This window comes from Lithobates pipiens, unplaced genomic scaffold (genome assembly GCF_037356315.1).
Source record: "Lithobates pipiens isolate NorthernLeopardFrog02 unplaced genomic scaffold, aLitPip1_a1.2 Scaffold_22, whole genome shotgun sequence".
Taxonomy (NCBI): domain Eukaryota; kingdom Metazoa; phylum Chordata; class Amphibia; order Anura; family Ranidae; genus Lithobates; species Lithobates pipiens.
Genome location: NW_027507784.1, coordinates 70722142 through 70738085, shown reverse-complemented (window position 1 = coordinate 70738085; position 15944 = coordinate 70722142). Strand labels below are relative to the sequence as shown.

At 40.4% G+C, this 15944-nt stretch overlaps 1 protein-coding gene across 5 annotated transcripts in view; it reads right to left on the bottom strand.

The window, feature by feature from the left end:
• Positions 1-15944, bottom strand: part of ZEB2 (zinc finger E-box binding homeobox 2) — a 182148-nt gene that overhangs the window by 16682 nt on the left and 149522 nt on the right. For all 5 annotated transcript variants that reach the window (XM_077447744.1, XM_077447740.1, XM_077447742.1 and 2 more), the window contains 3 exons: positions 6226-6297; positions 5159-5347; positions 3495-3709 (listed from right to left, as the gene is read on the bottom strand). In XM_077447744.1, the coding sequence (XP_077303870.1) occupies positions 3495-3709; positions 5159-5347; positions 6226-6297 (476 nt within the window). The remainder of the gene's footprint in view (positions 1-3494; positions 3710-5158; positions 5348-6225; positions 6298-15944) is intronic.

The following is a 15944-nucleotide window of genomic DNA, read 5'->3' as shown; positions in this document are numbered from 1 at the left end:
AAACGTGCACTGTTTAGGAGATATTTATTGTATATGCAGCCGGCGACATCACTGGTGCAGGCGCTCTGAAGGAACGGCCACCTGGGCTGTTCCTTTATAGTCCTACACCGTAAACGCCATGCACGGGAGTGACGTCATCATGCCTCCGGTCAGTCACACAGCTGGAGTCCACAAACCCAAAAGGAAGGCTGAATGAAGAAGGAAGCTGCAGCAGTGACTGTGCAGCACTGGAATGCTTTGTTTGCAGGTACGTTTAACATAATGTGCTAGTATACAAAGCATACTAGCACATTATGACATTACCTTTCAGGGTACAAAAAAACACCCAGGGAATTACTACTGCTTTAAAGCTTAATGTGATACTAAAATCTCTTCTTTTTTTTTTCATTTAAAAATAATAACTGCTCTATGCAGTGGTTTTACACAGAGCAGCCCCGATCCTCCTCTTCTCAGGTCCCTTGCCGGTGCTCCTGACCCCTCCGTTATGCCAAATGCCCCCATAGAATGAGGCTTGCTGTGGGGGCACCCGAGCAAAGATGCTGCTCGATGTGTTCATTCAGACACGGAGCTGCGGTTCGGTCCACGCCCCTCTCTCTCCTCATTGGCTCACTGACTTTGACTGACATCAGTGGATGTCAATGGAGCCCCACTCCTGTCTCAGTCAAGGAGGAGGGAGAGTCCCAGGCAGCCATGACTTTTGTGCAACATCGCTGGGTCGAGATGGGCTCAGTTAAGGATTAGGGGAGCTGCTGCACACTGAAGGTTTTTTTATCTTAAGTTAAAAAAAAAACTTCTAACTTTAGAACCACTTTAATTTAACAAGCTGAAGTTAGAAGCTGATTGGCTACCATGCACACCTGCACCAGATTTTTTACTCTCTAGTTTTAGTAAATCTACCCCAATGAGATTCCAGCTGTCATTTGTATAAGGTGGTCTACAAAAGCTAGTACCTGTTTGGTTCCTAAACTGTGGTCTGATTGGATACTGTGAGTAGAGACTGTCTTTGCTCTTCCTTTTACAAAAGGAAAGGCAACATCTGATTGGCTTCAAAGCTTTTGAAAGAGGTTGCCTAATTGGCTACTAGGGGTTACTATTGGTCTTTGTAATTGTCAGCTCTTCTACTTACAGTGGCTCTTACACGCTAGCTTATGTATATGCATGAGACATTTATGGTTTGACCAGGAATGTAAGCAAGCCTGCCAAACAGTGCACATTCAAGCTTACATTAAGTTTGTACATGCAGTAATTATTACCACGAATTGTTACGCTGGTGATTGATTCTTGTCCTTTTAAAATGAAGCCTCTTTTTGTCAGTGCCCGTGATAGAATTTACTTTTTTTGCCTCTAGGGTGTGCTTGTGGACTGCTTTGCTGCTTCTAACCCAGACTTACTTGACCTCGAACCTTCTCTGTCTGTCTTGAACCTGCCTTGTCTGGGCTTAGCCCTTAGATCATGTTTTTGATATGCCATTTGATGTCCTGCTTTCTGGCTTTAATTATGGTTTGACTCCTGATCAGTCCCTACTTGTTGCTTCTGGTCTCATCCACATTGATGTATATTAATCCTGTGCTAATAATATGCCCATAAAAGTGTCCAGCTACGTGGGGAAAGCAGCGTGCCGTAGATAAGAACTGCAACTAGATTGGGAATTATTACCAAACCGGAGTCTGAGAGATTGCACTTAAAGGAGGGGATTTACTAAAACTGGCGCATGCAGGATGCGGTGCAGCTGTGCATAGTAACTAATAAGCTTCCAGGTTTTAGCCCAGGTTCACACTAAATGCAGGATTAGAAATCGATTTCTAACCGGCAATGCAGTCCGACGTCGGAGGCGATATGACAGACATCTGTGCGTGTTTATACACAGATGTTTATTCAAATCGCCCCTGAAGTCACCAAAAGTAGTACAGGAACTACAGGAATCGGGGACTGGACATGTCAATCACATTTCCAAATCGGTCCAATGTGAACGTGGGCTTATAGCCAAAACTTAATTGAACAAGCTAAAGTTAGAAGCTGATTGGTTACTATGCACAGCTGAACCAGATTCTGTGCCCACCAGTTTTAGTAAATCTCCTACTAAGTGTTTCTGAACTCAAAAAGAAAAATATACTAGTTTTCTTATATTTAGCCTTTTTATTCCCTTTAGTTGCACCTGGTGATCCTGCCAGTAACACACTTCCAGTCTTAGGGTGACAACAGACACTCACTGTTTTGTATCTATTAAACAGCTTTGAGTCTATTCAATTAAGTCACCTTTATACAGGACCGTGTACATAGGTGTGTGCACATGGGGTACCAGGTGTGCCTGGGCACATCCTAATCACCCTGCACAGGCATACCCCACTTTTAAGTACACAACAGGGTTTATTTACTAAAGCTGAAAAGTGCAAAATCAGGCTCACTTCTGCATAGAAACCAATGAGCTTCCAGGTTTTATTACCAAAGCTTAATTGAACAAGCTGAGGTTAGAAGTTCATTGGTTTCTATGCAGAAGTGAGCCTGATTTTGCAATTTCCAGTTTTAGTAAATAAACCCCATTGTGTAATTAAAAGTGGGGTATGCCTATACTGTGCAGATTCCCCCTGCTGCCTGGCTACAAAGAATGGCGCTGGGGAATCTCTGTCCTCAGTCTCTGTCTCAAAAGTGAGACATCAGGGGTCTGTTTAGACCTCTGATATTTTACTAACGCCCTCCAACTGGGACTCTAATAAAATATGTAAAAAGATAATAAAAAACAATATTGTAAAAAAAAAACCTGTAAAAATAAATTAAAACGCTTTTTTTTTTTTAAGCTTCCAGTGGTATATTTAACAAACTAAGGGAACAAATATGAAAAGTCCATTATTAGAGTTTACATACACTTTAACTAAGCCATAAGATTTATTCTAGAATTCCGCTAAAAAGGTGTAAAATATCATTGAGACAGGAAAAAAAAAAATCCCAACATTCTCTTTCAGCAGTGATTACACAAGTGAATCTATGTGGAGCACAGCTGCATTGGCACAGTCACTTAATATTTTAAGTGATAAAATTTAAGGCCCATTAACATTTTTTCAGCAATTTTTAATCTAAAAATATGATATCCATTTTAAAATGAGGCCAATTTATAGCGTTGTGCTATAACGACGCCAAAAAAAAAAAGAAAAAAATCGATGTGACAGTAATTTCTTTTAGAACTCGTTAATTAAAATACCAATGTTTCCTTCACCTTTCGAGCAGCATTAAAAACGTTAAACCAAAGTGAAGTTAAAGTGCAAGTAAAATTTCTAAATTAGAAATTAACACACTCATTCGATCGTGAACATAAGACTATTAAATCATATTAGAAGAGACCATCAAAAAATCATTTAGACCTCAATTAAAGCTATTACCATTAAAAGATCTGCATCTTCAAAATGCCATGAAAAATTAATAATGATTGCCAATCAAAGCAATATAGTTTCTCTAAGGGGTTATTAAAGAGAGAATCACTAAAAGTCAGTCCCCCCCACCTGATCTCTCCCTGGCTTGTGCGTCAACATATGCCGCTCAAGTTGCGTGCGATAGGCGAATGTATAACTGCAAAGAGGGCAGGAGAAGTTCTCTTCGTTCTTCTCGTGGCGGTACTTGATGTGCTCCTTGAGTGACGTCAACCGCTTGTAGCCCCGGTCGCAATAGGGACAGGTTAGCAGCTGGGCAAAAGCATCTGGTGTTCCAGGTGGCAGGTCTAGAGTGAAGATAGAAGAGAAAAAGACACGGGGCAAAAGGTCAGCGAATCAATGGCAGCTAATGGGCTTCCTGCCCAGGATGGTATGTTTGGAGTCAACGCAATCTGCTGTAATGTCGTATCGTCATTTTAAACTGTTGTTCATCCCCTCCCCGTGCACCTATCTTTTCATACTGTAACAGAAAATTAATTACGGATCTTGCATCTAAGCAATTTGTATCTCAAGAATGTACAGAAGATACTGGTATAAACTATTTTTTTCTGCTTTCCTTATCTATTATATTCAAGAAGCTTTAATTAATTATTAGTTTAATGTTGCACGGAAGGATCATGTGATAATTTTGCTCCCTTTCTGCATGTTGGTGGGCAGGTAGTTAAAGCAGTAATAATTATAACAGGCTCTATTGGTGACTATTATAGATTTAAAATTGATAATACTAAGAGATGACAATACAAAAGTTCCAGGCTGTTGATAAGAGCACAAATGGGTACTTCCAGGTAAATTTTGATTAAAGTATATATATTTTTTGTTATTCATGGAGTGGGAAAGAGTTAAAAATTGCTAAATCGTTTTAGCTATATGTGACCCCTCTAGGGAGATTTACCCCCTTCTCATGTCTCCTGGTGGCCACTGTCACTGGGCTAGAAAGTGATCAGCAGGAGATGAGGGGTAACGTTCTATTGGTGACAACTCTTCTGGTGACAACTCTCTACACTGGAGTTTCTCGTCACTTTGAAGAGTTATCCTGACTTCTGGGTGTGTCTCTAGGGCAGGAAGTAAGGGGAAGTCTTCCCAATGGGACATAGACCAAAAAACGAGAAGGGATCTGACCATTCCCTACTTTAGATATACTATAGTAATATATTTCCATTTCAAGGAGGTGATATGAGTGCTTTTATGAGTTTGTATGGTGTGGGTGTATGACACATGAATATATGGCAACTCATCCCTTTAGTAGGAATTCAAGCCGAAGAATATGTGGATTGGATTTTTAGGGTGCTACAATTAATACATGGAAGCTTCTTACTTTTAGTACAGCAGGGACACATGTCTTTTAGGCTTAGAATTCTTCTTTAACCCAACAACAATTAGTTGGATGAATCACTTTATTGTTACATCCATCCGTGCCGAGGCCTCCTGTTCTCCTATAATTTATGTTGAGAATTACCTAGAACACTTGCTTGTTTTTAATTTTAACGCTAGTTGTGTTCAATTCATCCTCAGATCCTGGTTGTTCAGCAGTTCTTGTCCTTTGAGTACAGTGAAAAATGTCAGGAACTCGCAAACAGGACATCATGAGCTTATTGAATGTTCGGCTCATGGAATTCCAGGCCCGTGCAGCTGTTCCTGAAATTTTAAGGTAAACACCCCAGCACAGAGTGCATTTATAATTGCAACAGCTGCAATGGGTCCTCCTTGTAGTATCTAAAAATGAATCACAGGCTTACCATTCTCCTCCTGTCCGTTGGCTTCTGGTGTTCCGAGGCGGCACAGCTCCTCTGGGGCTTCTGGGTAAATGATGGCCGTGTCGCTGCGGTGTAAGTACTCTGCTATGCTAACGCCGTGCCCGTCGTTGTTATCCATCTTTCTATGGGTGAAATAGTCTTCAAACTCCGAAGTGCAATTTGTGTTCTTTACTGTGGAGCAACAAAGAACAAAAAATTGTCAAGAAAAATCAACTGTCTCCTTAGCTATCAATCTACGAAAAGTGGGGGACGAAAAAAAATGACAGTAATCGGAAATTGTGCATTTGCAGGCAGCGTTGAGTTCAAAATCTAAACGGGGGATTGGAATCCACTTTATTTCGTAAGATTAAAGAAATGTCAGCCATTATTACACTCAGTGTTGAAAAAACGTGCCCTCGGGGCAGAATGTTACTCGCTAACAGTCAAGTAGGATACACTTACGTAAATAAACACAACTAATGCTCAACAATGATGTCCTCTAGAACTGGCATTCTGTGACCCATGGTAAGAGAGTGAGCTGTGAATGTTGCCTAGAACCTCTGACCCCATTCCAATTCTTAACAGCTTACAAGTGGACTCTTAACTTGACAATATTGGGTAATTGCTAGTTGAACAAACAATCTTATTGGAGGGTAAGGAAAAGCACGGCACAGCATTCACTTATAGAACCATGTGTCTTTTTATGGCTACCCGTCATAAAAATATTTCTTAGGGTGAAAACCATAAAGTTGGTTACGTTGCATTTTGCAAAAAATAATAAATTAAGATTAAAAAAAAAAGACTGTATTGCCATTGAAAAATTTTAAATACCAAAATTGCTACCAATTATTTATATTTTGTTGGGAAATACACCAAAAGCTTTTGAGCTTAGGAAGAAGCAGTGTGGTGTTTCTTAATTTTGAACTTTATTGGATAGGTGTAGAATTTGGGCAGGCTGGTGTGAAACCTAAAATCTTAATGTTAAAATTTGGGAGATATGTTTAGGACATGGGTATAAAAAACAGACAATTACTTTAACTGATGGATCTAGGAAACATATCAATCATTACCTGTACCGTTATTGATAGTGGTTATGTGAGTGGCTTCAGGTCCCATACAATCATAGTCCCCTTTCATTTCATCTGAAAAAAAACAAAAAACAAAGCTATAAAATAAGAATACATAGCATAGGAAGCTCTATGGATTTGAAATATGGAGTTATTCAGGTTGTGCATATCAATAATATTTTAGCTTTTTTTTTTGGTACAGCCTATAAGTTGAACATCTAATTCAGGGTTTCTCAACCAGAGTTCTATGGAACCCTGTGGTTCCTCCAGAGGTTGCTAGAGATTTCTTGAACAACCAAGAGTTTCTAGCTCCGGTAACCACTGATATCAATTACTTTTTTAGCTGTGTTGTAAGGGCGGCAGTTTTGACCACTGGTCAACTGTCCTTCTTCCACTAACCATTAATATAAAGGCCACCAATGTTTAGAACCATTACTCCGACTACCAATATAAGAAGGCCCTTTTCCACTGACCACTAATGTAAGGGGCAGTGACATTTAGACCATTGGTGCTAGTCATTATTATCTGTTTGCTTTTTATGATTGTTGCCGAAACATTTTTTTATAGAGCAAGGGAGTGGTCAAAAATATCTGCTCTGGGTGTCCAATAATCTAGATACACTACATGTTGATCTAATGGTTGGACTGAGCGAAACGAAATACATATACCTTCTACTAGGCTTCTTATATAAAATTATCGCAGGTAAGAACTGTCTGAGATAACCAGTCAGGCTCGGCACTACCAGGCACTTTTTAAAATCTAAAACCATGTTTAGCACTAGGTGTGAGGTTTTAGCATTTGTGTCAAGATGGTCAATGCAAAACAACGGTGCCTCCATGTTGTACTGCAATGGCCTACAACATATACTTGACTGAACAATTTCAAGAGATGATTAGAAAAGAGTTTTTTTTTTTTGTTGCAAAAAAGCTAAACAGGATTGAGGCTTTATCTCCCCTAACTCATTTTCAGTTGACAAGATTATTCGAGGCTGTGGCACTGTGTGCTTTGCATATTTCCGCTGAACGGTCTTCATTCTGAAATGAGTTTTATGAAGTGTTTAAAAGGAGGTGTTAGGTTAATCTGACCCTCAGCCTAAAGGAAGCTTCCGGCTAGTCACAACTTGTACATCATAGCATGCAAAGTCTGGCACTGGTGACACCTTATAATAATCCCCCAGCTAGGGAACTTTATTCAGCTAATGTGCTAGAGAACTGTGACTAAGATAGGGAAAAAAAAAACCTTTACGTGTGATCCGTGAACATACGTGAAAACACAAAACGACAGCCTATGTACTTGAAAATACAAGAGGTCCTTGGTGCAAAATGAAGACGGTTCTCAGGCTATTGTTCTTTTGTGTCTTCATCAGAAAAGGAAATGTGGAGGTATTAGATGCTCAGTGGTTAAGTGAACACCTCTTTTGGCTCTGGATACTAGGGGCAGCTTTAATAAGGACTTCTACGCACCAGACACTTTTTCTGGCACTTTGTTACATTTTTAAACACAGTAAAAGGCATGGACAAGAGAACATTTATTGTGTTCAAAAGGATCAGTTCACACCAATGCATCGCCTTGCAGGCTGTTGGCAAAACGAATCCTGACCTTATACTTTTTAATTTTACCAAACGATCACTCATAGATTAGAGTGGCTGTTTAAAATGAAAAATGTATCCACCAAAACCATGGTAGTCAATGATTTGGCTTAATCATATTGGATTTCCCACCAGGAATGATCAACCTTTTTTGATGAAAATTATTATTTATCTATTGAAACTGCCCCCTTGTTGGGTTGTTTTCTGACAGATACAACTATTTATTACATTTGCTGTGATATATTACACATTTGTATCATTAAGCAAGGGTGGGTCTTTGCTGACAATCACTGAAGCTATAATTGCAAGCAATACTTGCAGCTCCAGTAGACTTCAACAAAATGGTGGCCATCTGCACACAGGCACCGACTCCCTGTTGCTTAAATGTGAATGAGATGGGTAAACGATGGCTTCAGCTCCTGTACTCCTCGGATGCATTTCACCCTTTTCGAGGCTTAATTGTAGAGGTCAACACTTGGCTTGGTAGAAGTTAACATCAACGTATCTGTTTGGCACACTGGAAGTTCTAATTACTGGGAGACTAACCAGAGTGTGTGAAAAATTGGCCAATGATCATCCCCTTATTCCTACAGAAATGGGAATGAGGCTCCCTGCTTGCATATTGGACAAGAAAGTCTGTAGCCAACACGATTAAAAGTTTGCAACTAACAGTTAACCAAAGTAATCAAGCAGAATTTCCTTTGGTTGGCCATTGTCATTGAGAGATCTGCCCATTTATGGCCTTTTAAATATATGATTGGGATCAATTTCCATAGTGTGCAGCTTATGTGGCAGTGAGAAACACACAGGAACATTTGACTTTGGTGACATTTCAATTGCTTCCTTCCTGAACGAATAAATGTTTTACAAACGAGGCAAGCAGAGCAACATTTAAGGTAGATCTAAACTCTAACTGGATGACATTTACATTTGTTTTATAGTATAAACAGTTTTTTTTTTTCGTTTAGAAGTACAACAATATAAAATAATTTTTACATCTCAGTGCTGCTGATCTCCTTCAACCATTTTGCATCCACTTCCTGCCTGCAGCCATGTGCTCAACAGCGGCTGCATGTCATTGCTCTGGACTGGTTTCCTAATGGCGAAAAAGGCGCAAACTGCCCGGTGACTGAACATCAGTGCGGCCCCTTATAGAGGTTGATTTACTAAAAGAAAATTGGCTGTTCACTCTGCAAGGGAAGTTGCACTTGGCAAGGGAATTTGCCCCAGAGCTTCCAGAGCTTAGTGAATAAGGTGAAGGTCTACTGACTTCCACCATACAATCATGTGCAAGTAAAAATGATATATTTTTTTTAAATTTACGTGCACATGATTGGGTATGCTTTGCAAAGTGAAACTTCCCCACATACACTAAGCTCTAGGGAAAAGTCTCTTGCAAAGTGCAACTTCCCTTGCAAAGTGAACATTTTTTTTGTCTTTAGTAAATCAGCTCCATAGTCTTTCAAATGTGCATGTTACAGGGTAACAACACAATAGAACAACTGGCAAATAGGGGCCGAGCACTGTCAACCCATTACAGGAAACACCCGAAGAAGAACCTTCATAGAAAGATTACCCCGTATTTATTTTTTAAATGAAAGCTGCAGATTTAAAGAGATTTAAAAAGACTTTTAAAATGACATTAACATTTGGAAGCTTATATGAGATTTTAGTGATTGGGTTTACATTGAAGGTACAGAAACTGGTTCACAACCTGATTCGGAAACTGATTCGCTCCATCTCCAGGCTACCGCTATGCATTATTAATTCTCCATTCAATTGTTAATGTGGTTGTAAAATTATTTTTACTGTTTCCGCCTGCGACAAATATTTCTGCGCTTGACATTCACGGGTTAACAATACCCATCGCAGCAACAATATGTCCCATTTATGTTATAATACTGACAATACGGATTTGCTCATCTTGTGTGCTGCAGCAAACTCCATATGGCAACGATCCCAAGTCTGGTCTAATCCCTCGGAGACCCAGCTTTCATATGGATTCCATACACTACAATAAAAGCAGCTCTATAGGAACTGACGGGTGGGTAATTGAGTCATTTATAGATATACTCCCAGTTGTAAATAAGCATATTTCTGTCATTAATGTTCAGTTCTGCAAAAGCCAAATAAAGAAAACCGGTCTGTATTGCCAGTGGGGACCAGTAGGATTTCTGAAATGCTTCTTGTCCTCCAGTTTTAGAATGTAGCAATGAGTGAGCTGTATATTCAAAACAAATTTTTCACAGGGCGACAAATATAAACTGAAATCTGATTGGTTGTTACTATTAGCTATTGCATATTTTATGCCACTCTTATCCTTATCCTTCTGTATTGCATAAGCCTATAATAAAATGTTTATTAACTCCTTGTTGCTGGGCATGCCACATGAAACAGCATGGTGGTCGGCTTAAAGCCATGCTGCTACATATATGAGTATAGCAGGCGTTGCTGATCTGTGCTGGGAGAGTACATGTTTGCTGAACTATTACTAACAGCTTCTAGTCACTGCTTACCATTGGGAGCTGGTAGTGGTCACATGACCACTATGACAGCCAGTCACAGCAATCACATGATTGGGAGCCCATCTTTTTTTGACTCCCAACATCCGGAACCTCAGAAAGGACCAGCTGGGTCTGCTGGTAAGGGGTTGAGGGTCAGTGACAGCAGGATGCACTGTGCTGGAAGAGCGCTCACTGGGCGGCCCCAGCACTGTGCCCGAGCTATCACTGATTGCTTCCAGTCAGTGCTTACCACTGGGAGCTGGTAGGACACAATCACCTGACTGCTGTGACAGCCAAATACAGCAATCACATGATTGGGAACCCACCTATTTGGCCCATGGCATCAGAACCCAAGGAAGAACCAGCTAGGGCTGCTGGTAAGGGGTTGAGGGTCAGTGACAGCAGGAAGCACTGTGCTGGAAGAGCGCTCACCCCAGTACTGTGACCAAGTGATCACTCACAGCTTCCAGTCACCATTTATCATTGGGAGTCAGTAGGACTCACATGACCATTGTACGAGACAATCACAGCAATCATATGATCAGGATCCTGCCTACTTAACCTCTGACATAAAGTACCCTGGTTAGGGCCCTCAGGGGCTGCCGGTAAGGGGTTAATGGTCAGGGACAGCAGGAAGCACTGTATAACCTCTAATTTTTTTTTTTTTACATTTTACCAGTTAATATGATATATTTGACACAATGTTGTTGAGCTACTAAAGGAGTAGAACATGTTCACTTAGTTTATTGAATGAGGTGATGTGGAGTTGACTTTAAAAACCCAATCATGTACAAGAGAAATAAGAAAAAAAAAGAAAAAAACAAGAGCTTCATCTTATTCAGTAAGCTAAGTGAACAACCTCTATTACTTTATTAACTCAACCTCAATGTGGCACCAGCAAAAAATAAAACATTTAAAAAACAAGAGGATAGAGTTGAATAGCCAATGTGGATCCACCCTTTAAAAAAATTGCTGTAAATATAGTGCCTTGTTATGGGTTATTTAAATATAATTTTGGAAACATGCTACAGTCAGATGCCTCCAATTTCCTTGTGCTCTAATTCAACGGGATGGGTTTTCTAAAGGAGTACAGACTGTTCACTTAGCAAACTGATCAGTTTGGAAGACAAATATTTACTTGGTTTAGGGAATAAGGTGAAGCTGTGTCCACACTGAACATCTAAGCTCGGTGGATATTCAAGAAACCGAAGTCGCCAAACGGTGATTTCAACAACAATATTTATATAATATTATATATATACATTTAACAAATTTTAGGATGACCATACAGGGTTCAAAATTCGCACATTTTTGATTCATGTATGGGCAGGACAGTTGCAGAGAAGTCAATTTACCAATTGACTTCCCTACAACCACCCTGTTTGATTTTTGCTGCTCGATCATGGTTGCCGGCTTCAGATGGCAGCACTGATCAGTGTATTCAGACAGCGGGGAAGTCTACTGGTTGTCATAATACAGTGTGGAGGATTCCCCCATCCAACTTGAATGTGTAAATGGGGTTGAATGAAAATAAAAATTAGTCATGTTATTTACCTGCAAAAGCCTCCCATATGTGGACATCCAAAATACCCGAAAGTACTGTTGGGTGCCCTCATCTTGGATGTGGTGTCAACACCCCCAGCAGGCTCCAGTGATACTCTATAGTGTTCCCCTTCACTCCTCCCCTGGTAGCCACATAAAATGTAATGTAGGTAAGTGAGGGGAGGTGCAGAGGAGTTTGGCCAACACAGAGAGTAATTAAACACTCCTAGAAGAGGACAGGTCTATGATGTGCAAGGAGGGAGGGATTTTTTTTAACTTTTTAAGATATTACGGTAACTGCCACGGTTCTCTCCTCTCCTCAAGGACCCCTTGCAACCTCAGAGGAACCCTGGTTGAGAAAGACTGGTATAGACTGTTCATTTATGATGAACAGTAAGAGGTGCCCAAATGTGAAGGAGAAGCTGAGAAGTGGATTCTGCATAAATTCAATATTTATTGGTCACAGAAAAGTATAAAAACACTGTCAACGCGTTTCATGGCCCTACACTAGCCACTTCCTTAGGATGGTGCTCCCTTATGCTCAGCTGTCATAAGTGAGCAATCTATACCAGCTTTTCTCAACTGGGTTCCGCCAGAGGTTGCTAGGGGTTCCTTGAGGAGAGAACCATGGCAGTTAATCTCTAGAATAAAATGACTACCAAAGTAAGGGGTCACTACAATGTTCGATCACTAAAGATAATTCTGTTACATAGAGCAGGCAAAACTCTCTACAACCTACTGATCACCCAAATGTGAGCTGTACATATTTTTTTTAGCTGGGGGCCCTGAGGCCTGGCACCTTTTATCTAAGGGTTCCTCCATTGTGAAAGGGTTGAGAAAAGATGGTCTATACCAGGGGTCTCAAACTGGTGGCCCTCCAGCTTTTGCAAAACTACAAGTCCCATGATGCATTGCAAGGCTGACAGTTACAAGCATGACTCCCACAGGCAGAAGCATGATGGTACTTGTAGTTTCGCAACAACTGGAGGGCTGCCAGTTTGAGACCCCCCTGGTCTATACTAATACAGTAAGTCAACCCCATTGAGGTGTGACACAGATTCTTTTCTCGTTCTAGAACAGTGACGGAGAGTAAAAGGAATTATGTTCTTGGTCTTCACAAGCAACAGGAACAGCCGTGTTGGAGAACCTCGTTGGAGAACCTTGACAGATAAGACTGCCTTTAGCAAACACTGCCCAGGGAAAGTTAAAACCAGGTAGCAGCTAATCCTAGTTCTGAGTTCTTCCTGAGAGGGGTTAAAATGTTTCCAGCCTCCCATATTTATATCAATCTTTGCAAGTAATTAGATCAAGGTATTTCCGAGAAGGTTGAATAAATATAGCTATTGTATGTCCTTCTCCCTTACTCATCTCATGTGATTTCTGCTACTTAAGAGTCACAAGATTCCCATCTGAGGGTACACAAGCTCAAGCACAGTGAGAAAAACAATTTGTAGCAATTCTCTTTTTTTTAAATAATTTTTGCACAGTGTTTGTCATTTTCAAAAGTTTTTCTTTACTTCCTTCCTCATTGTTTTTACGTGCAAATAAGTAAGGAGAAGTTCACATATTTGGATCCCTTCCAGATGACATATGGATTGAAGTTGGTAGGAAAATTGCTTTTACAGCACCCTCCTGTAGTTCTATGTTATTTTTCGTGACCCATTGAAGAATAAGTGTTAATTCTGAGATTTAGGGCTCATTCTCACTATGCGTTTGTGAGTCATGGCGCGTTGCGTTAAGGCAACCCATTTATTCTGAATGGGCTGGCAGTGCAAATCACCAGAAAACACATCTCTTGCATTGTCACCAATGCAAAACACCGCACACAACACTACGTGTTCATTGGTGTGCTGTACTGAAGAGGCTCTCCATTTTGCATTAATGAAACAGATCAATATGAATGGACTAACCACACACTTTTTAATCTGATTGTACATTGTGCCGAGATTGTATAGTCAATATGTATGGCAGCTGTAATAAATTGTTTGAAGGATGAACCATTCTTGTTATCAGTAGTAGCCAGATTTTGCAGGCAGATGCCCCCTGAGAAGCCCAGGCCAGCAGATATCTACCCACCTCTACCTGCCTACTGTGCCTATTGGTAAATATGGCTGGGATTGAGTGGTAGTTTCAGCATTGGACATTGTTTTGGAATATATTAGATTGTAAGATTTTATGAGCTCAACTCTCTTGCATTTTATTGTATTGTAATTGTACTGTCTCCTTTTATATTGGTAAGTGCTGCACTGTTGGCACTATATAAACCCTATATTATAATAATAATAACAACAATAATAAAATATAAATATAAATAAATAAAATAATAATATCAATAATAAAATATAGTAAAAAAAAACTCATATAGCTTATTATATAATGATATATATTAAAATTGCAAGGGCTTGTGTTTTGTCATTTCTGTGTTAAGCTCAGCAACAGACTTGTGCTAAACAGGCCATAGACAAGTCGAAAATCAAATGAAAATTCTTGACGATTGGCAGGTTGTTCATTTTTTGCATCATTAGGATGTCAGCTGCAGCACATGAGAGAGCGGGGGGGGGAGGAGTGGGAAAACTGCAACTTTGTGTGTCTTATGGACACATAGACAAATAGAGATCGGGAACGAGCACGTGGCGGTGCACGTGGCGGTGCCCCCAGGGCAAGCTACTTTCTCTGTGGGCATTGCTTGAGGGGGAGGAGCCAGGAGAGCCAGTGAGGGACACGAAAAGAAGAGGATCAGGGATGCTCTGTATAAAGCCACTGCACAGAGAAGGTAAGTATAACATGTTTGTTATTTTAAAAGAGAAACAAAACTTTAGTATCACTTCAAGAATACATATTTGGATAGATTATATATTTTTTAAATTAAAGCGGAGGTCCACCCAAAAGAGGAACTTCCGCTTGTTCACACTCTACCGCCCTCCACTGCCCCTTTTGGCACCTTTTTGGGGAGGAGGGGGAGCAGATACCTTGTTTCTGACAGGTACCCTCTCCCATTGCCTGGTAAGATTGCCAGACAGCAATCTACGTCATGTCGGGCCCCTCCTCCTTCCCCCGCTCTCTTTTGGGACCTGTGTGCGTCCCGCAAGATGACAGGAACATTCAAAAAGCGCAGCGTGACTTGTACATGCACAGTAGGAAACTGGCTGTGAAGCCTGACTTGTAATGCCGGTACCTGCACCCGGAGCCAATGGACAATTTGGCTTTGGGGTGCCAACACCTCTGGATCCATGGACAGGTAAGTGCCCTTATATTAAAAGCTAGCAGCTACAATATTTGTAGCTGCTGACTTTTATTTTTATTTTTTTCTACAGGCTGGAACTCTGCTTTAAATCAAAGTTTAGTGTCACATCATGGAGTAGCAGTAGACTGATGCGGTTACTCTGCTCTCTCCTCCTATTAGCATGCAGCCAGACTGATTGGCTCCCAGTGCTGCCCCTCCCTCTTCCAGTCTTGTGCTGCTGTATGGGGAAAGGCAAGGCTGACACTGAATCAAATTCAGGTTCTCACTCTAGTTGCAAAAAAATTGAATAAGATATAAATGAATACAGAGCTGCATTAATTTGCGACATTTATATCTGCCTCAAGTATATTTTTAAAGCAGACCTTCAGTCATTTTTTCAACTTTCCATCTATTAAATATTCTGCCTTTGTTGTTTTAACTTTGGATAAAAAAAAAAAACATATTTTTTTCTGCCAGTAAATACCTTATACAGCCCAGTTCCATACCTCCCAACATTTTGAGAATGAGGGACACCTACTACCAAGCGTATGCAGGCATAGGACACGCCCCCTGCCACACCCCCTTATCGGAGAATTAACCAAGAAAAGGGTTAATTAAATCCACAAGGGCTTTTTTTAACCACTACTATTCCTTTATATTGGCTTTTAAAATTTACAAATGCAGCCATTTAGAATTTGGATGAAAGGTTTAGCGCTGGGAAACACTTTTTGAAAAATAAAAAGAGCATTTTATATACAACTATATAGATCAGACCAAAATGAGGGACAAATGAGGAGGAAAGAGGGACAGAGGGACATTGCTCCAAATCAGGGACAGTCCCTCTAAATCAGGGACAGTCGCGAG